A 20,889-nucleotide genomic window follows, 5' to 3' on the forward strand; every position below is an offset into this window, starting at 1 on the left:
CGGTCTTTGAGGCAAGGTCCAAGCTGGGTATTGAGAAAAGTTCCTTAGAATTGGGTACCAGTATTGGCGGGGCCAGTCTGGGGAAATTAGTATCATCTTTGGTTTCTTTTGTCTGACTTTTAGGAGGACCTTGGGGAGAACAGGCAGAGGAGGAAAGGCGTAAACTGAGGTTTTTCCAGCTAAAGGATAGAGCGTCCACTTTCCATGCTCGTCTGATATGTCCTTGTGCAGAATCTTTTCAATTGATAATTTTGTGGAGAGGCAAATAGATCTACGTCTGGGCTCCCCCATTTCTCTATCATGCTGAAGACTTGTGGATTTAGTTTCCACTCGTGAGGGTCCATAAGTTTTCTGCTTAAATCATCTGCCAGAGTGTTTGTTTTCCTGGCAGGACTTGTGCTTGCAGATGTATTTGGTAGGTCAAAGCTGTGTTCAACAGTGTCATGGCTAATCTGCAGAGGGGGTAGGAGTGTGCTCCCTTGCTTGTTTATATACCACATGACTGTGGTGTTGTCAGTCTTTATCAGTAGTTGTCCTGGATGAAGTCCTTGAAGGCTGTTAGGGCATTTTGAACAGCTAGCATCTCTTTCTGGTTGATATGCAGATACATTTGTTTTGGTGACCATATGCCCTGAAAGCATCTTCCTGCCATGTGGGCCCCCCCAGGCATAATCTGAGTCTGTTGTGATGGTTTGGCTGGCAAGGGGTAGAGTGAATGGCCGTCCCATGTTTTGGTGACATGCCCTTGCACACCGTAGAAGCTCCTGTTGCAGGCAGGGAATGAGAGGAATAGTTTCCAGACACTGAATGTTGACTCCATAAACATTTTAGGTACCACTGAAGTTTCTTCATATGCAGTCTTGCATACGGAATCAGTACTATGCAGGATGCCACAAAGCTCAGAGCCTGCAGAATCAGTCTTGCAGAAGACTGGGTTTTTGTTGCCATCAGTTTGAAGTAGTCAGTTGCCTTTGTCTGGCGCGAGGTAAGCCATCTGGGCAGTTGTATTCAAGCTTGCACCCCGGAAGGTTATCTTTTGAGAGGGTACCAGTTGTGATTTCTTTTCGTTTGTATACCCTAGGCATGTTAGAAGCCTTTTGACAAATACCAGATACCAGATGTCGAGTTGTCCTTGTTCTCTGCTTGAATGAGACAGTCCAAGTAAGGATATATTTGTATACTTTTGTCTGAAAAATGCAATTACTGGTGCCAGGCAGTTTTTGTAAAGACCCTGGACGCAGCAGATAAGATAAAGGGCAGTGCAGAGAATTGGTAATGCAATAAGCCAGCCTTGAATCTGAGGTATCTTCTGCACAATTGTCTTATTGGGACATGCAGGTATGCCTCTTCTTAGGTCAAAAGTAACCAGCCAAGCATTCCTGCCCAGCATGGGCAGAAGCTGCTGCAAAGTCAGCATTTTGAATTTTGGAATGTCAAGGTATGTGTTCAAAATCGATAAATCCAGTATTGGCCGCCAGGCCTTGTCCTTTCTGGGTACCAAGAACAGTAGAGTAAAAACCTTGTCATTTTTCCTGTTCTGGTACTGTCTGAATGGCCCCCATATCCATGAGGGACATAACCCGTTTCTGTGCCTCTGCCCATTGATTTGTTTGGCAGATCTGGCCAACCATTTGCCATTGGCAGAGTATGGAAATGAAATCTGTATCCCTGTGATACAATGTTTAGTACCCACTTGCACTGGGTTAACTGCCAAAGTGCTAGTTTTCCCCGTATGGGTGCTGCCAAAAGGTAAGTGCTTGGTGTAGGCAGAGGGAAGTCATTGGGATTGCTTTCTGTAGGTTTGCACTTTATCTCCTCCAGATTTGGAGGTGGATGCACCCCATTGCTTTGCCCTGTACAAGTCTTAAGCCTGGTACCTGGAACCCTTAGGGCATCTGGATTTGCCCATTTGAGCTCTGTCTGACAGGAAATTTCCAATTTTTTGTAGGCCAGTGTCCACCGAATCTAGGTGGCTGCGCCTGTAAGAAATCTTTAACAGTTTGCATAGACTTAGCTTTGTCTTCCATTTTCTTTAAAACCTCTTCTGCCTTAATACCAAACAGAGAATCATGCTGTAAAGGTGCATCTAGCAATTAAGCTTTAACATGATCAGGCAAATTTTGTACCTTTAACAAGGCATGCCTCACAAAACCAGTAACTGCAGCCCTGCAGGAGGCCTCTAAGGAATCAAAACCACATTGCAAAGTATGCTTTCCAACTTGTTCAGCTGCATGCACCAATTCCTGCAATTCTTTTTCTGCAAATTCTGAAATCATTTTCTGTTTCAGCAATCCCATAACATGTCGTTGGTACTTAAGCATATGAAATTGACAGTTTAAGGCCCTGATTGCCAAGGTTGCAGATGGATAAACCTTTCTGTGCCCCCCCCCCAATCTGTCCTGTGCCCTTGAATCTCCGTCAGAGGGGGTAGAATTTTTTTGCTGTTGAGGCCTCAACTCCTTTTAGACCCTGTGAAATAGTTTCAGGATCAGCAGCAGGGTTTCTAAATAAAAATGTATGCGAGTCAGGGACCCTGTAGTATCTGTCAGGCTTACTGGGAGCCGGAGGCAAGGAGTCAGGGGTCAAGCTTGATTCCGAAAACACATCATCCACACTGTCTAAAACAAGGGGAATGGCTAAAGGCTTATGCTGAGGAAAAAGGAAATCCCCGAGCCTCTTTTTTGATTCTGAGAAGCCTTGACTCTCCCAGTGAAAATGCTCCCTCAAAGTATGCAAAGTTTCTCCAAATTAATAATCCTCAGGAGGAGATGCAGATGGAATAGACTCCTCAGCATCAGAATCCTCATAGGGAGGTATAGATAATTCCTGATCAGAAGAAATAGAAACCTGATCTGAAGATTCATAATCAGTGTCTTGCCTAGGCCTGAGGGGGATGGGTAACCCTGATCGAGGTAATAAGGTCTTCAGCCATTTTGATCTGTTTTTTTTAGACAGAGGCCTGTGCACGTGGCTCATACGTCTTTTAGTTTTAGAAGTTGGTTTTGCAGCTTTCGGTTTGATATACAAATGTCTGAATACACCTTCAGAAGCTGGTGCCTGCTCACCAGCTTCAGACCCATCCGAGTGAGTTATCAGTCAGTCCAATACCTTAAGTACCTTGCGGCATGCCGGAGTCAACATGGGTGTCAGTAGAGGCCTGCGACTCGAAGGTAGCGGGTATCCGGGTCTGCGAAAGTGCCAGAGTACTGGCAAACCAGCGACTGGCTTAGGGGAAGCTTTGTCATCTGTTTTGGATCTCGACTGCCTTTCTCTGTCCTTTTCTTTGCGTTTTTTTATGTACTCCGGTAGTTGGATTACTATCAGACGACATTTGAGTAGTTAAATCTGTTTCCAAAATACTTTGATGCAAAAATATATAGACGTTTAATAGTATGCTGGTTAAATCTAGCAGAAAACAGACAGCCAGGCACGTTGTGATCAGGGCCTAGGCAAGGAATACAGTATAGATGGAAATCCTTATGTGGTATTTGCTTTCAACAAGTAATACAATTAACTTTTTCTGACATCGGTAAAAGAAAGAAAAAATTACCCCAACGGGGTACTTAACTTTAGTGAAGACTTCTGTTCTGAAATTCAAAACTCTAACATTTCAGTGGTCGGCCGACCGGCACTCGCAAAATGCTTCTGCTTCGGGAACCGCGCGGCAAGAAATACTAAAGAAAATGGCATCTGCTGCATGTTTTATACCCCTGATGACCTGACGTCATGGAAGAGGAGACCGCAACTGACGCAGGACCCAAGACTTTGGAATTCAGGCCGACTGACTGCAGCCTGCCAGCAGATTACCCAAATGGAATGGCTGCAAAAGTGAAACACGAACATCCATCTCTCCCACCAGTGTAGCTCATTTTTTGGGCAAGCTAATTGGTGGGGGGGGGAGATAAACATGGGATGGGAATTTTGAGATCAGACTGATTTCCAATGCCACTGAATTTTCTGCATATGCTGTCTGGCCAGAGAAACCACTGGAATGGCAGCTTCCATGAATCCCAAGGTCCTGAGCATCTCCCTTGCAGTTTGACAGAGTACAGGTTCCTGAAAAAGGTGGCCAGACTCAGAATTCTCTCCTGAGGAAGTAAGGCAACATTCTGCATGTGTCTAGTCTGCAACCCAGAAAAAAAAAAAAAAACAGGTGGTAAGTGTATGTGAGATGGAATTTTTTGAAGTTGACTGTGAACCCTAATATGGGTAGATTTACCATGAAATATACATGCTCACGGAGGGAGTCTATGGACAGAATCAGTAGGTCATCCAGATAAGGGAACATCTGAATTATGTGTGCAACAAAAGGCTACCACTGGAGTTTGGCACTCTGTAAAAACTCTTGGTGCTGTAGAAAGACCAAAAGGTAAAGCAGTAAACTGAAAATGTTATGAGTCAGGGAAAAATCTGAGGAATTTCCTTTAAGACAGTCAAATGGGGTTGTGGAAGTTGGCATCCTTCAGGTATAGCCCTACAAGAAAGGCATAAGGAAAAATAAAAAGCAGAAGGGTGTGCACACAGAGCATTTTGAGAGAGTACTTCTAAAAAGGTATTTAAAAAAAAGAGATTCAGAATGTGTCTCATGTCCTTCCTTCCTTCGTACCCAATAGGTTAGAACTCTTTCCTTATGAAAGAGGATGGCACTCTTTCTATGGTGCCTTGATCTAGTAAGTCTGAAACGAGAGGTCTGATCAAAGGGAGCTGGTTTACTGAAACAAATGAATGCAGAATTCAGAAGACAAGATTTTTAAAATTTGCAGTCAGCAGTAAAAGCTAGTGTACTTGCACGAAGCAGTGTAGTACTTGCTGTTCTACAGGGTCTATATTACCAGATAAACTTTAGTCGAATAACTAAAGATTGATCTAGTAATATCAAAATCCAAAAACCGCAGATGAACGATTAGGAAAGAACTCCATTGGCCACATAAGAAAAAAAACATTAAAACCAAATCAAGTGCCCCCCCCCCCAACCCCCCTAACTAAATATACCAACTCAGAGATTGCTCTACATTGGAGGAAAGGGCATAATCCAAACAGCCAAGGGAATTCTTTACCTATGTGAAATCTGCCATTTACGGTTTTTGGATTTTGATATTACCAGATCGATCTTTAGACTAATGAAAGTTTCGATCTGGCAATATAGACCTGTTCTACATGCTAAGGACTACATGAAATTCGACCTTAAGCAGCAAAACAACTTGGCACAAGATAAAGACAAATCATAACATTTACCAAGAATAATGTCAAAGGTAATTTACAGCAGTCCTTTTTAGCACTCAAAGCCTACCTAACATTTTCAGCACTTCAACAGCCCCATATAAGCTTTCCCTTGTTTACTGGGTCTTAAAGAACTTTACAGGATCAGAAAATGTCAAAATGGACAGAACCCTCAAATGACAGAACCAAAATGCCAATTCTGGAGTCTGGAAGGATAACTATATCCATAAAGACTTAACATTCATAGGTAAAATAAGTACACATTTCTCTATCCAACTACATGCACAATAGCACCAACCTTCTGCATCCAACATCTTTGGAATATCCAGGTATTTCTCTGCTACTTCAAAGGCATTATTAAGATTTGTAACAGGATCATCCTAAAAATAAAAAACAAATTAAGCAATACTTTTGATTTGTCAACATTACTGCTCCTACTACCAGCAAAACAGACAGATGAATAGCACTCTCACTTCAAATAGGAAATTAGTATCTGGCTTCAAAATGCATATCAGTGAATATCAGTGAATTCATACAAATTATGGTCAATTAAAACCCCCTTCAATGAAAGCCATGTCTACACTGAATACCTCAGTGCAATATTAAATATAAATTAAGTTCCAACAAATCTCCATCTGCACAAGCAAACTCAAAGTTTAATGTCCACTGAATACAAAACATGGGAATTAGTATTGGCATTTAAAACTCACAGGGGTATTGCAGCGCACCCTTTCCACTTCACAGCAACTGCTACATTACGAGGTCATACAATGCATCAAATGTTCATAATGTGCACTTCTTTGCAGTCTACTACTCTCTTCTTGCCTACTGACCATCAGCTCTCCATCAGCCAGCGCATTTGCTCCTTTTTGGGCAACAGTCAGATGCAGGAGCAGTTTACAAAGACAGCCATTTTCATTTCTAGCCAATCCCATTCTCAATGAGCAGAAAACAAAACCTTTATCACTGACTGGACCACTACACCTTCCCTGCACTATTTCATGCTTGCAGGCACCTCTGAAGGCTAAACAGGCTTGGTGAGCTGAATGAATGCTTCCACATTTGCAATATTTAAGGGAACTCTAGAACCTTGGACCTCTAATTCTTCCTTCCACTCAAGACAACTCAAACCACTGCCCAAGCTGCTAATCAAAATCTGGTCACCTGGAACACAGCTAGTGTTCCAGCCGTCTAAGCAAGAGCTGGCAGGAGTTTATATGTTCTGTCCTTAAAAACCATACAGAAAATATCTTAATGTCGAGAAAAATGTGCCAGTTTACCCATTTTCGTACAAAGTACTCGTGTCACTACATTCAATATATAAACAGATGTTAAAAAAGTAACATCACTGCTACACTAAGAATCCTCAACCAAATGAACACTACTAAAGCAATAGTAAGCTGCCCTGCTAAACTTCTGATGAAAAGACTGCCCTGCTCGGACAGAAAAGCGCTATACAATAGCTGCAAAAGTCTGGGCAGCTGCTTCTCCTCACACACCATCCAGGCTGATGCAGTTCTACAGGCTGCAGGTAGAATGGGTTCTCAAAAAGCTCTCTAGGACTTTTCGTATGTACCAAGCAAACCAAAAAGCATTTGCCGGCAGTCTGCTTGCCATACTTGCCTGGCAATAAGATTTAATAACTGGCCTAAGATCCTCTGTTCTGGATGTACATCTGCTCTACCTATACAATCCCTTCAAGTCAAACACCACAAAAAGGACAGCAAGACAAAAGATCCTTTATTACAAAGGGTGGTGCCTCAGCATGATCCATTCTAACGCTAAAAAAATAAAAAGGAAGCAGAGGACATAAAATTAGACAGGACCAACAAAGAGAATACACCCCTATTTCCATAAGGAGAAAATTTTACGGCAAGGGAAGCCGCAGAAAGTACAGTTTTGTACCTACCATAAATGTAGATGTCCGAACTGGATAGCATCTACAGTCATAACAACTGGGTTGTCCTGTCGTCGGGCAGCCCTTCGGTCGGCCGGATTCCAAAGTCCGGGTCCGGCTTCGGCTGATGTCGCACTTCACCCGACGTCATCTCTGCTGGTCTTCGGGTATAAAGGCATCAGCCGACGCCATTTTCCTCAGTGTTTCTTGCCCCAGATGCCAGTTGCCCTCTTGGAAGGCTAAATTTTGGGTAAATGCCAATGTTTCCAAAAGATAGAAGGCAAACACAAAAAATAAGCATGTATGTACATATATACAAACAAATACACCATAAGAGACTCCCCCCACCAGCTAGCTATTAGGAGGGTAAATACCCTAGGAGTACCACAGAGGGGAAGGAGGGAGGGTAATCCTGACTGCAGATGCTATCCAGTTCGGACATCTACATTTATGGTAGGTACAAAACTGTACTATGTCCTTCATGGATGCATCTGCAGTCATAACTGGGTAGAATACCATAGCCAACTAGGGGAGGAGGAAGAATAGTTTATGGTGTGGTTAGGATCCCCTGCAGTACAGCAGTGGCAAACCCTGCTCGGGATCTGGAATACAGAGGTAGATTATAATGCTTGGCAAATGTATGCACGGAGGTCCAAGTAGCCGCCTCAATAATGTCCTTGGTTGCCACTCCTCGTAAGAAGGCTGTGGTAGTGGCTGTTGCCCTTGTAGAATGAGGCCTTATGTTTTGTGGAATTGGTTTTCCATGGAAGGAGTAACAGAATCGTATGCAATTTCCTATCCATTTGGAGATTGTCTGTTTGGAAATTGCTTTTCCTTCCCTTCCTGTTGCATAGGCTACAAAAAGCTGGTCAGTTTTCCTATTACTTTTTGTTCTGTCCAGGTAGTAGCGTAGCTGTCTATGTACATCCAAGGTATGCAGCATTCTTTCCCCTCTGTTTTGTGGGTTGGGGAAGAAGGTAGGTAGGTGTATTGCCTGGTTTAAAGACACTCTGGATACCACCTTAGGCATAAATGTAGGATTAGTCCTCATGGACACTATCTTGGTGGAAGATTAGGAAGGGTTGTACTGCCATTAGGGCCTGAAGTTCAAAAACCCTCCTTGCTGAGGTTATTGCCAGTAGGAAAGCAGTTTTCCATGATAGATGCTGTAAGTCTGCTGTTGCTGCTGGTTCAAAAGGTGCGAGTGTCAACTTTTCTAGCACAAAGTTCAGATCCCAAGCTGGCAATGGTGGTTTCCTAGGAGGTTTTACATTCTTGATCCCTCTGAGGAACTGCCTGAGTAGAGGATGTGAAAAGACAGGTGGATCAAAGCTGTATTCTGCTGAAATAGCTGATGCATGTATCTTGGAGGAATAGGACAGGCCTGTATGTAAAAGCTCTGCCAAGTACTCCAGAATGTTAGCAATATCTATATTCGACACATCTTTTCCTCTTTCAGCACTCCAAATGACAAACCTTTTCCATTTTCCTGCATAGTTCCTTCTTGTTGAAGGTCTGCGGGCTTCAAGGATAATGTCTTTAACCCTTTGGGAAAGATCTGGATTAGTTGCTGCTATGTGATGTCCCATGCAGTCAGTTGCAACGTTTTTAGATTTGGATGCATGATGCTGTAGTTGTCCTGAGTTAACATCAAAGGCATCAGGGGTATTGACCACATTTCGCCCAGAGACATGCTCCTCAGCAATGGGTACCAGTGTTGTCTTGGCCAGTTAGGAGCTATCAGGATTATCCTTGGACGTTCCTCCTTGATTTTTAGTAGTACCTTGTGTATCAAGGGAAGAGGTGGGAATGCATATGCTGTCAGGCCTTTCCAGCTGAAGGAGAGCGAATCCACTTTCCATGCAAGTGGATGGAATGTCCTTGTGCAGAATTTCTTGAGCTGGTGATTGAAAGGGGAAGCGAATAGATCTATCTGTGGCATTCCCCATTTCTTTGAGATGGTCTTGAAGATGTCCGGGTGTAGCATCCATTCGTGAGCATCCGAGGTGGTTCTGCTTAACATATCTGCTAGAGTATTCTCCTTTCCCGGTACAAATATTGCCTGTAACTGGATGTTGTAGCTGAGTGCCAGATTCCAAAGGTCCAAAGTCATTCTGCATAGGGGGTATGAATGAGTGCCTCCCTGTTTGTTGATGTACCACATGACTGTGGTGTTGTCTGTCCTTATCAAATGGCCTTCTTTGAGAAATGGTCTGAATTTTTGGATTGCCAGTTTTACTGCCAGCATTTCTTTTAGGTTGATGTGCAGGTGAAGCTGGTCCCAAGGCCCACAATCCTTGTATGCATTTGTCCAGCATGTGAGCCCCCATCCCAGGTCTGAGGCGCCTGTTGTGATGGTTTGGCTTGCTTGATAGTTGTGAAAGGGTAGGCCTGGGTTTGACTGGCATGCTTGAGCCCACCATAGGAACTCCTGTTTTAGGCATGGGATTAGTGGAATTTCTGCTTCTAGGCTGTGCCTGTGTTGGGACCATAAATTCTTTAGGTACCACTGTAGTTTTCTCATATGCAGTCTGGCATGTGGTACCAAGATTATGCATGATGCCATGAAGCCCAAGGCCTGCAGAACTTTTCTTGCTGTTAGCTTGTTCTGTTTTGTTAGTGCCAAGAAGTAAAGAGGGAGTTCTTTTTGTTTTTCTGTAGTTAGGAATGCCATTTGTTTTACTGTGTCCAATTCTGCGCCCAAGAATGTCCTTGTTTGGGATGGTATCAGCCTTGATTTTTCTAAATTGACTGTGTATCCCAGTCCTTTTAGCAAGTAAATGACCCTTTGTAAATCTGTTGTCAGCTTGCTTTTGTTGTCCCCTTGTAGCAGGCAGTCGTCCAGGTATGGATAAATTTGGATTCCCTGTAGTCTGCAGTGGGAGATTACTGATGCCAGGCATTTTGTGAATACTCTGGGCGCAGTAGATAAGCCAAAGGGCAATGCTGAGAATTGATAGTGCTCTGATCCTGCAAGAAATCTGAGGTATCTTCTGCAAATTGGTCGAATGGGGACGTGCAGGTATGCCTCCTTGAGATCTAGAGTTACCAGCCAACACTCCTTGCCCAGCATGGGAAGAAGTTGCTGTAGGGTCAGCATTTTGAATTTTGGGACAATGATGTATGTGTTTAAGGTGGACAGGTCTAGAATAGGTCTCCAACTTTTTTCCTTTCTTGGAACTAGGAATAGTCTGGAGTAGAATCCTTTGCCTTGTTCTGTTATTGGTACTCTTTCCACAGCTCTCATCTTTGTTAATTGCATTATCTGCTATAGAGCTTCTGTTTTTTGATTTGGAGGCAGATTTGGCATTCCTCTTTTGACTGGTAAAGCGTGGAAGTGGAACCGATAACCATGGTCTATGGTTTGCAAAATCCACTTGTCTTTTGTGATATAGTGCCAGTTCTTCGAAAATAAGGTTAATTTTCCGCCTAATGGTGCTGCTATTTGTTCCCTGGTAGGCGGAGTTAGGATCAAGTCACTGTGATTGTGCTGTTGTAGTGGTAGTGGCTGTACCTGTGCCTCTGTTATTACCATGCCACTGTCGTCCTCTGTAGGCACCCCCTCTAGATTGATTTCTGCCTCTGGAACGTCTATTCCTGCCCCTTTGGGATCTTGTGGAGTCAGGAAAGGACCAATTTTTGGCAGGCCAGTTCCTGCTAAACCTTGGGGGCTGAACCTGCAAGAAATCTTTAACCGTTTGTACAGATTTTGCCTTTTCTTCCATTTTCTTCATTACCTGCTGGGCAGGTGTACCAAACAAACTGGCCTTATCCATAGGAGCATCTAATAACTTAGCTTTAACATGATCCGGTAAGACCTGTTCCTTCAGCCATGCATGTTGTCTTATCATTGTGCCAGTCATGGCTGATCTAAATGAAGCCTCCAGTGCATCATAGCCACCTTTTAAGGAATGGTTACTAACCTGTTGTATGTTATTTACCATTTCTAATACATATTTCTTATCTATAGAGTCATCAGAGGATAGTTTTTTAGTTAACTGATCAAGCATAAACTCTTGGTATTGAATCATGTGAAACTGACAGTTTAAAGCTCTAGCTGAGAGAGTAGCTGAGGTGTAAACTTTTTTGCCCCATCTGTCTAAAGACCTGGCTTCCCTTTCAGAAGGAATAGGGTTTTTTGCTGTGGTCGAGGCTACTGCCTTAGGACCCTGGGATATAGTTTCGGGGTCTGCAAGTGGGGCCTTGTATAGGTGATGATGAGTGTCTGGTACCCTGTAAAATCTATCTGGTTTGGCAGGGGCTGGAGGTAATGAATCTGGTGCAGTGCAGACATCATTAAATGCATCGTCCACAACAGAGAGGACAGGAGGTATAGCTAAGGGCCTGTGTTGTGGTAGGTGCAGAAAAGTCCTAAGTCTTTTTCTGGAATCTGAGAAATCCTGTTCCTGCCATTGGAATTGTTCTCGCATGGCATGTAAGGTTTCCAAAGGAGAATTCTTCTGGTGGAGAAGCAGCTGGAATGGATTCTTCAGCATCTGAGTCTTCATAATTGGAGAAAGGAGCCTCTGGCTGGTCTGTAATATCTGAGTCATCCGCAGAATCATCAGAGGACACAGGCTCGGGGCTCTGCTCTAGGTCTCTTTTCTGGGGGCTGAGAGGCCCTGTCTGGGTGAGATTGAGATCCACTAATTAAGGATATTAAATCTTCTGCCAGAGTAAGCATTTGTGAACTAGAAGTGGGCCTGGTTGAGGGGGGTTTAACAGGCACTGATTTAGTAGATTTGGCTGCTTTAGCCCTGGCAAAGGCCTTAATAGACATGGCTGCAGGAGGCCTAGCAGCACCACGTGCTGGGGTAGAGACATCCAAAGGGATGGTGTCTGATAAGTCACTAGTAACCACTGTTGTAGGTAAAATTGCTGAGGCCGATTCAAGTAAAGTAGCAGGAACCTCAGTAGAAATCATTGATTCGGCTGTACTTTGATCAGTTTTCTCGGTTTCGGCTGCTTAACCATGGTTTCGGCCGAAACCGCGGACCGCGAGTGTCGGTCTTTTTCTTTGCGTTTAACAATTTGGGTAGTCAGAGGATCCGACGACATAATGTACGCAAAATCTGAGCCGAAAAACTGTTCAGCAAACTCCGACCGACGCCTAAGCGTTCGTCGGTTGAATGAAGCACAGGCCGAACAGGCTGCTACGTCGTGGTCTGGGCCTAAACAAGGCATACAGTAAGAGTGGAAATCTTTGAGGTATTTGTTTCCCACAAGTTAAACAGTTATTGACTTTTTCTGACATCGGCTGAGGCAAGAAAGAGTCCCCAACGGGGTACTTAGCTTTTAGAAGTCTTCGAAGTAGTATTCGGTAGTAGTAATCTCTGGATCTGACCGACCGGCACTTGCGAACAGCTTCTGCTTCGGGCGCCACGCGGCAAGAAAGACTGGGGAAAATGGCGTCGGCTGATGCCTTTATACCCGAAGACCAGCAGAGATGATGTCGGGTGAAGTGAGACATCAGCCGAAGCCGGACCCGAACTTTGGAATCCGGCCGACCGAAGGGCTGCCCGACGACAGGACAACCCAGTTGTTATGACTGCAGATGCATCCATGAAGGACATCATGGGATGACTTCCTATACAAAATGAAACATTGTCCTTGGAAGTGGACCTTGAAGAGGTTTAGGATTACTAGTGAAGGTGATGTTCACAATTCAGAGACTTACAAGCTACATACTACAACTTTTCCAGCAAAAAATCAAGCAATTCATTCTCTGTTAAAAATGTGTGTTGTGACCCAATACAAAATATTTAGAAAGATGGTTCAAGTTGTTTTGAAATATTACACATTTCAAGGGATATCAAGGTGAATCAAATTCCATCCAAGTACTCTATCCCGATGAAGTAGTTATATTGGATTTGCTGGTTCATAACCACCTTGAGACACCCTGATACAGTGAATATGAACAGTAGTATATCCGGAGGCGACATCTAGCTTTATGGTAGGTGAAGTGTGCACGCCATTAGTTTTCAGTTAAATTTTTTCTTGATGCTTTCGTTAAGATATGCCTTAATGCATCACTACAGCCCATTTTTCATAACGGAAGCAAAGATAAAATTATAACTCAGACTGCAAGAACAGATTAGAGACCTAGGAAATTAAGCAGGCAGTCCTAATGAAACATTTTGCTAATTACCATTCCTCCAATACTGCCTTACTTACAGCTGTGTTAGAACAAGATACAGTGTGGAGTGTAGGAAATGTGTTGATGTAGCTCTCATTAAGTTCAACATTCTTAAAATTTTCAAACCTTAAAGCCATCAGGCTGTAGTAATGAACTTCACTGGAAGCCACTAACAGTGGCTCTCTCCATCACCGATTACACTCATATTATGTATTTAACTGGTAGGGTTCTACCCATTTTTACTGTACCATTTTGCTTTATTTTATTTTTAAAATATTAATCCTTTGAAGGAGGCCAAACAGGCTAATTTGACTTGCCATGTTTTGTGGGTGCTTCTACTTTTAATTTTGGATTGCCATCATTTACATACCAGATTTTTCAGGATGGCATATACCACAAACGTCCAAGGATAGTCTAACAATCCATGGAGGAAGCCCCCAGTCTAACCAACAAAGAATAAAAGGACTAAGCTGGGTAAGTCCACAATACACAAGTTTCCTTTTCAGCAGTAGAGGAGCTGCTAAGATGAGCTCAGTCTCAGACAGCAAATGGAGGCAGAGGGTCTTAAACCTTGGATTACAGGCAGCAGCTTGGTTTAAGTCCACAGTCTTAATTCTCTGCATTGTCAGACAAGAACAGATGGCTACTACTCATTTGGAGCCGAACATAATTCCAGTACCACCACACTCCGACTGACTGCCAACTGAAAAAGGGACCGGAAGCCTCCACTGGTGAAGCACTAATTTTCACTCCTTTGCAACCATTCGTTTTAGTGATCGTTCCTTAGGATGCCAACAGAATCATTGAGAGAATTTAGGTACAATACTCTAATATACAAATACTTGAGAACTAAACTAAAATGTTACACCATGAAGACTGCCTACATTTTAAAACCCTCTCCTCCAATGTGTTTTTCAATGGGGATGAAAGGAAAACTGGCTTTAAAATCAATTGATTCAAATGCCTGTGCCAGTGGTAAAGACAGTTTTGACAAGGCTAATTCAAGCAGCAGTTCACATTGTTGATTGCACAGGCAAGGAGGTAGGATGCACACAGAATGGGTCAATTTCCCTGGAGGAGACAAGAAAGCAGCACAGTGCCTCGAGTGGGTGAGGTAGTCTTGTTGATATGAGCCTGTTGTGGAAGCACCAACGTCCACCTGCCCCACTTGTAGCCTATCATTAAGCAGATGTATAGGGAGGGCATAAAATTCCAAACCACCACAACGGCTGCCTAAATGGTCCCCCTCAAATGGCCTTCATCCCCATGATATGGGAATGAATGAGACTGGCAGGGAAGGGAGCAAACTTTTAGTTATGTACTCACCATAACTTCAGATGTTTGGGATCCATCTCGCCTACATTCTGACTGATGGGTTCGGAGCCAATCCCTCGGCTCCGACTCGGCACGCTTATGCCAAAGAGCGAAGTCTCTTATTGGCTGAGCTTACTATATCCCAGGATGCACCACTACCAGTCCCCCAGATCTAGTTTGTCCGCATACATGCACACATGCACGCACTGCTTATATAACATCGTCAGATGAAACAAGATAAAACAGTAGAACTCAAAACCGTTCAATCTCTTCTGATCTCCAAGGCAGGGGGAAGGAGGGTGGGTATTAGGAATGTAGGCGAGATGGATCCCAAACATCTGAAGTTATGGTGAGTACATAACTAAAAGATGTTATGTGATCCTATCTCGCCTACATTCTGACTGATGGGACAGCGTCCCTAGCACCTGAATCCTGGGTGGCTCACTGGAAAACACTCCTGAGTACCGTGGAACCAAATGATGCTCGCCCTTTAGATGCCACATCCAATTTATAGTGGGAAATGAAAGTGTGCAGGTTGGACCAAGTAGCCGCAGCACAAATCTCGGAAATAGCGAGCTTGGAATGAAAGGCGATAGAAGTAGCCATAGCTCTGGTAGAGTGAGCTTTGATAGATGTTGTAAGTTGCTTATTTGAAGAGGAATAAGCCTGAGTTATACAATCTCTAATCCATTTGGAGATAGTAGCTTTTGTGATGGTTTTACCCAATTTATTGTCTGAAAAGGACACAAACAACTGGTCTGATTTACGAATTTGCTGAGTCCTGTCTAGATAGAAGCGCAATTGCCTGTGAACATCCAATTTATGGAGAGTGTACTCCGCTTCGTTGGAGAATTTTGGAAAGAAAACTGGTAGCTCTAGAGATTGTTGGAGACAGAGATTAGAACAAACCTTTGGGACAAAAGATGGGTTAGGCCTAAGTGATACTCTATCCTTGTGAAAAATCAAGTACGGTGGTTTGATAGATAGGGCTTGAAGCTCTGAAACTCTTCTTGCAGAGGTAATTGCAACTAAGAAGGCAGTTTTCCAAGACAGATATTTTAACTCACATGTAGCAGCCGGTTCGAAAGGGGAAGATGTTAAGGCACGAAGCACCAAATCAAGATCCCACGGAGGCGCAGGATGAAAAACTGGGGGTCTTAACAGCCCCGCACCTTTAATGAAAGTTTTGCATAATCTGCTGCTCATCAACGGTGGATCCATGGATTCGTGAAATTTAGAGATAGCTGCCAGTTGGACTTTAATAGTAGAGACTGAAGATCCTTGATTAAACAAGGATGTTAAAAATTTCAAAACCTCTGGAATCGGGGCAGTGATAGGGTCTAAACCCCTGAGATGAGCCCAGATAGCAAACCTCTTCCACTTACTGAGGTACAATTTCTTAGTGGTGGGTTTGTGGGCCGAAGATAAAATGTGAATAACTTCCGGGTCTAAGGTGTGATTTCTGACTAAAGTCGGAAGTGGAGGAGCCAAGCTGTCAACTTCAAAGTGAAGGGACTGGTGTTGTCGTCCCGACTGATGAATTAGCAGATCCGAGTTAGATCCAAAACCCAAGGATCGCCCACCGCATGTTTCTTCAGGTAGGGAAAGCTGTGCTGTGGAAGGTGCAAAAAGTCCTAAGTCTCTTTGGAAGTCTGAAAATCCCTGTTGCTGCCATTGACTGTGTCTCGCATGGCATGCAAGGTTTCCCCAAAGGAGAATTCTTCTGGTGGGGAAGCAGCTGAATGGATTCTTCAGCATCAGAATCTAAGGGTGTTATGTGTCTGATAATAAGTCAGTGAAGCACGTGGTGGGTAAAATTTCTGAGAGCCGATTCAAGAGTGTTAGGGCAGGCAGTAAGTGGAATCTTTTATAGGTATTTGTTTCCCACAGGTTAAACAATTATTTTTTTCAACAGAGATGACGTCGGGTGAAGTGCGACATCAAGTTGTTATGACTGCAGATGCATCCATGAAGGACATCCATACCTGACGAGGCCAGTGCGGAGCAATTAGTATCATTGTGGACCCCAATTGAGAAGCTTTCTGAATGACTTTGGGGAGAAGTGGAACCGGAGGAAATGCATAAAGTAGCCCTGTTGGCCAAGGTTGTGCTAGAGCATCCATAGCTGCCTCCCCCTGATGTGGAGTCAAGGAGAAGAACCTTTTGCACTTTGTGTTTTGTGGTGTTGCAAACAGGTCGCAGCACGGCGTCCCCCATCTTCTGAAAACCTGAGCCGCTACTGTTTCGTTCAGGGACCACTCGTGAGGAGAGAGAATTGTCCTGCTTAATCTGTCTGCCAATATATTGGATTTCCTGGAATGTGGGTCGCTACCAAGAAGCGGTTGGTAGCTACAGCCCATTCCCACACCCTCATGGCCTCTCTGCAAAGGGGGTAAGATCTGGTCCCTCCTTGTTTGTTTAGATACCAGACCACCGACATGTTGTCTGTGTGGATAGCAATAATGCCTTGAGGGAGAAACTTGTGGAGGGCCTGTAGGGACAGAAGTACAGCCCTCATCTCCAATACATTGATGTGGAGAAAGGTTTCGTCTGGAAGCCAGGAACCCTGAACTAACCTGCCCAGACAATGCCCCCACCCTGTCTGGGAGGCATCCGTCGTCAGGGTGGCCACCGGAGGGGGGATAACAAAAGGTCTTCCCCGATTCAGATTGGACAGCTGAAGCCACCAGCGGAGGTCCCGTTTGCACGTTTCTGTAATCATAATGGGGTGATTGAGGATATTCTGAAAGGACCATTGAGTCGATAACAGCCACTGAAGAATCCTCATGTGCAATCTTGCCAGAGGAACTAGGAGAACCGTGGCAGACATCGAACCTAAAAGTTGCAGGACCATCCTGGCTGGGGCTTTGGATCTTGAAAGCAGGGCTTGAACTTGACCTTGTAAAGTTTGAATCCTTTCGGTAGGAAGAAAGACGCGCATCAATTTTGAGTCTATCTCTGTTCCTATGAACCTTATGCGCTGAGAGGGCAGCAAGACAGACTTTGACCAACTGAATGTAATTCCCAGGGTAGCACCCAGGGAAATGGTGGCTTTGAGGTTGTCCATTAGTAGATGCCTGGTGGTGGCAGTCAGGAGCCAGTCGTCCAGATAGGGAAACACTTGGAATCCAAGACTCCTCAGGTGAGCAGTCACTACTGCCAAACACTTGGTGAACACCCTGGGGGCTGTGGTGAGACCAAAGGGCAGAGCACAAAATTGGAAATGACCGTCTCCCAGGCTGAAGCGCAGATACTTCCTGGACGCCCGATGTATCGGTATGTGATAATAGGCGTCCTTGAGATCTATGGAGCACATCCAAACATCCTTCTCCAACAATGGGAGAATGGATTGTAACGTGACCATTCGGAATTTGGATTTCGTGACGGATTGGTTTAGTCTGCTGAGATCCAATATTGGTCTCAGGCCCCCTGCCTTTTTTGGCACTAAAAAGAACCTAGAGTAATTTCCGGATCCGATCTGGTCTGTGGGGACCGGTTGGATGACTCCTTTTTCTAGCAGCTTTGACGCTTCTGCGGCTGCAATTTCCCTTTGACTGGGTGGTGGGTCCGGGATCTTTTTGGACGGTGGGGGTGAGTGTGTGAAGGGAATGGTGTAACCTCCGGCAATAATCCGAAGCACCCATTTGTCCTGAGTGATAGATTCCCAGGCTTTTAGGTGCTTGGCAAAACGGCACCCGACTGGCTCTGGAGCAGCACAGCCGGGCAATCCCTCATGAAGTGTGGAAGGCTGAAGAGCCACGAAAGGACTCGTGGTCTCCAGAATTGCAGGGCCCTCTGCCGCCCCTGGGACGGCGTCTCCCAGAAAAATTTCCCCGTCCTCTGCCTCTGGAAGGGGAATCTTCCTGCTGTTGAGGAAAAAACTTACGGGATTTGCGGAACCACATCTTCCCTCCTCCTTTAGCCTTGGGATAAGGCCGAAAGGGAGTGGAATAACGTGCACCTACGGCAGATAAAGTTTTTCCCTCTTGCTCACAGCGGGTAAGAGTGTCTTTAATCTTAGGTCCAAACAAAGAGGACCCATCAAAGGGAGCGTCGGCGAAGGAAGACTAGAAGGCCTCCGCAAAATGACACAAACTGAGCCAGGCTTGTCTCCGTAGAGCCACGCCTGTGCCTGCCGCTCTACCCGCCCCTTCGGCCGCATATGAAATGAGCCTCATGGACGAGTTAGAAATTGAAGTAAGGATAGCCAACTGAGAGCTAACCGACTGGGCTAGCTGCTCAGGTAGATTACCCGAGAGGGAATCTGACAGCTCCTTGACCAGATCCCTCTGTAGCCTGGTAAAATGTGCCAAATAATTCAGGGACCTTAAAGTAAAGGCCGCTGAAGTCAGGGTGCGCTGCATCGTCCATGCTCCTAGACTCCTTATTAGGAGGATGGATGGACGTTGAAGCCTCTGCCACGTCCTGTTGTGTAGCAGATGCCACCACCATGGCATCTACAGCCACGCCTTTAGTCAGGAACTCCTTCTCGGGTGGGGCAGACAAAAATTTGTTAGGAAGAAAAGGCACTGGTTCCACGGTATCTGGATGTTCCCACGCCCTCCGACAAACCAAATCCAGGAGCTCGAAGGGCGGAGACACCCAGGAGGCGGAGGGCTGAGCCCCAAAGGCCTTGAGAAGCACTGACTCATCAGCAGAGGGGGGTTTGGATATCCAGCCGCCTCGTTGTTTGAGGATCTCTAAAATGTCTGCAAATGAGACATCATCCGAGGGGCGACTTTGGGGACCCCTCTGCATCATCAAGATCAGTGTCCGATGTAAGAGACTCGGGGGAGTCCACGTGCTTCCTCTTGCACGATCTCTTCCTTGGGGGCTCCTCTGAAGACAACTCCGAAGAACCCTCAGGAGGAGGGGAACCCCAGGTGGGGGTAACCTCAGGCCCAGGGGCTCCGCTGCCTAAGGACAGGGGAACTGCCAAAGACCCAGTCTCCACGCCCAGGGAAGGTGCCGGTAAAGCCGGAGAGATGGCCGAAGAAGACTTGGCCAAGGCACTCCTCATAGCTCTGAAAGCCGGACCCCCAGAATCCTGGGAGTGTCCGGTCCCCGGAGCCATGATAGCAGACGGAAGTCCCGCAGCCGAAGCACCGAGAGGGAGGCTCGGAACAGACAGCATAGGTCCCGAAACGTCACCCCCGGGTCCAGCCGAAGTCCGTGTGCCAAACTCGGACCCGAAGGCCGGGGTTGGAGTAAGGGTCGGAGCCGACCCTAAGACCTCCACCGGCTCCAACAGCACCTGCTCAGACGGAGCCGAAGCGGTCGGAGGAGGAATGGCAATGACATGGGCATGGGCTGTCGGCTCCGAAGCCAACTGGGTCGGAGCCGAAACAAATTTTTGAAAGACTGGGGACTGGAACAGTCTTTGGAGCACCCTGTCTATGTCCGAATCTGACATCCTCGATGACCTAGAGGATACTGAACGGGTTCGAGATGGCCTCTCCAACGGCCCCAAGGGGCTAGGGGACTGGCTCCGAGGCGACTCGATGACTATCGGCGCCGAAGGAATACCCAAACTAGTTTCCATCGGTGCCGAGGAGGACTTAGGCGCCGAGGAGGAAGTGTCTGAGCGGACAACCTTCATCGGCTCCGAGACCAGTGGAGCCGACGAAGGTGACCCGCCTCTCGATGCCCCAGCCATCGGCTCCGAAGCCAGAGGAGTCGAGACTGGTGGCATCGAGGCAGACTGTTCCGCCCTCGGCTCCGAAGTCCTTGGAGCCGAAGGAGAAGCCTGCCTATGTCTTTTGGCGGGCAGATCCGACGGACTGGTCGGAGCAGACGTCCTTTTCTTTTTAGCAGGAGAAGGAGAGGATGCTAAAGCTTCTTCAAAAGAGGGTTTTATAAGGCCTTTTAATATAAGCTTATTTTTCCTCTCTTGGAGGACCCTCGAGGAAAAAGCGTAACACACGCTGCAGGACTCCTGCAAATGTTTGGCACCCAAACAATATACACACAGAGAGTGGTCATCTGTGATAGACATCTTAAAGTTACATTTAGTGCACTTTTTGAAGCCCGAAGGCCTAGGTGCTTGAGACATTATAAGCAAAAATAAGTACTTTCTCACAGACAAACTTATTTTGAGTAAAGATTAACTTGCCGTTCACACAAAACCAAACTGAACAGTCAACCACCGTATAAGGAAACAAAGAATAAACAAACCCTAAGGTTGTTTTAAAAGGGAATTAACCAGTAGGAAGGCCCTATAGACCGAGGGAGCCTGTAACCAGAACAAGTATCAATCACACACAAATTTTCCACAGAAAAATTGTCAAACACACACACGACAACAGAATAGCCGTTAAAACAG

The 20,889-nt window shown here is 45.4% G+C and overlaps 1 protein-coding gene across 2 annotated transcripts in view; it reads right to left on the reverse strand.

Moving 5' to 3' along the window:
* The window catches only part of LOC122788278 (alpha-actinin-4), a 1,502,973-nt gene that overhangs the window by 966,309 nt on the left and 515,775 nt on the right, over nt 1–20,889 (reverse strand). For both annotated transcript variants that reach the window (XM_044055436.1, XM_044055378.1), the window contains exon 7: nt 5,519–5,600. In XM_044055436.1, coding sequence (XP_043911371.1) covers nt 5,519–5,600 — 82 coding nt within the window. The remainder of the gene's footprint in view (nt 1–5,518; nt 5,601–20,889) is intronic.

This window comes from Protopterus annectens, chromosome 1.part0, assembly GCF_019279795.1.
Source record: "Protopterus annectens isolate FY-2018-M chromosome 1.part0, PAN1.0, whole genome shotgun sequence".
Classification (NCBI taxonomy): Eukaryota; Metazoa; Chordata; order Ceratodontiformes; family Protopteridae; genus Protopterus; species Protopterus annectens.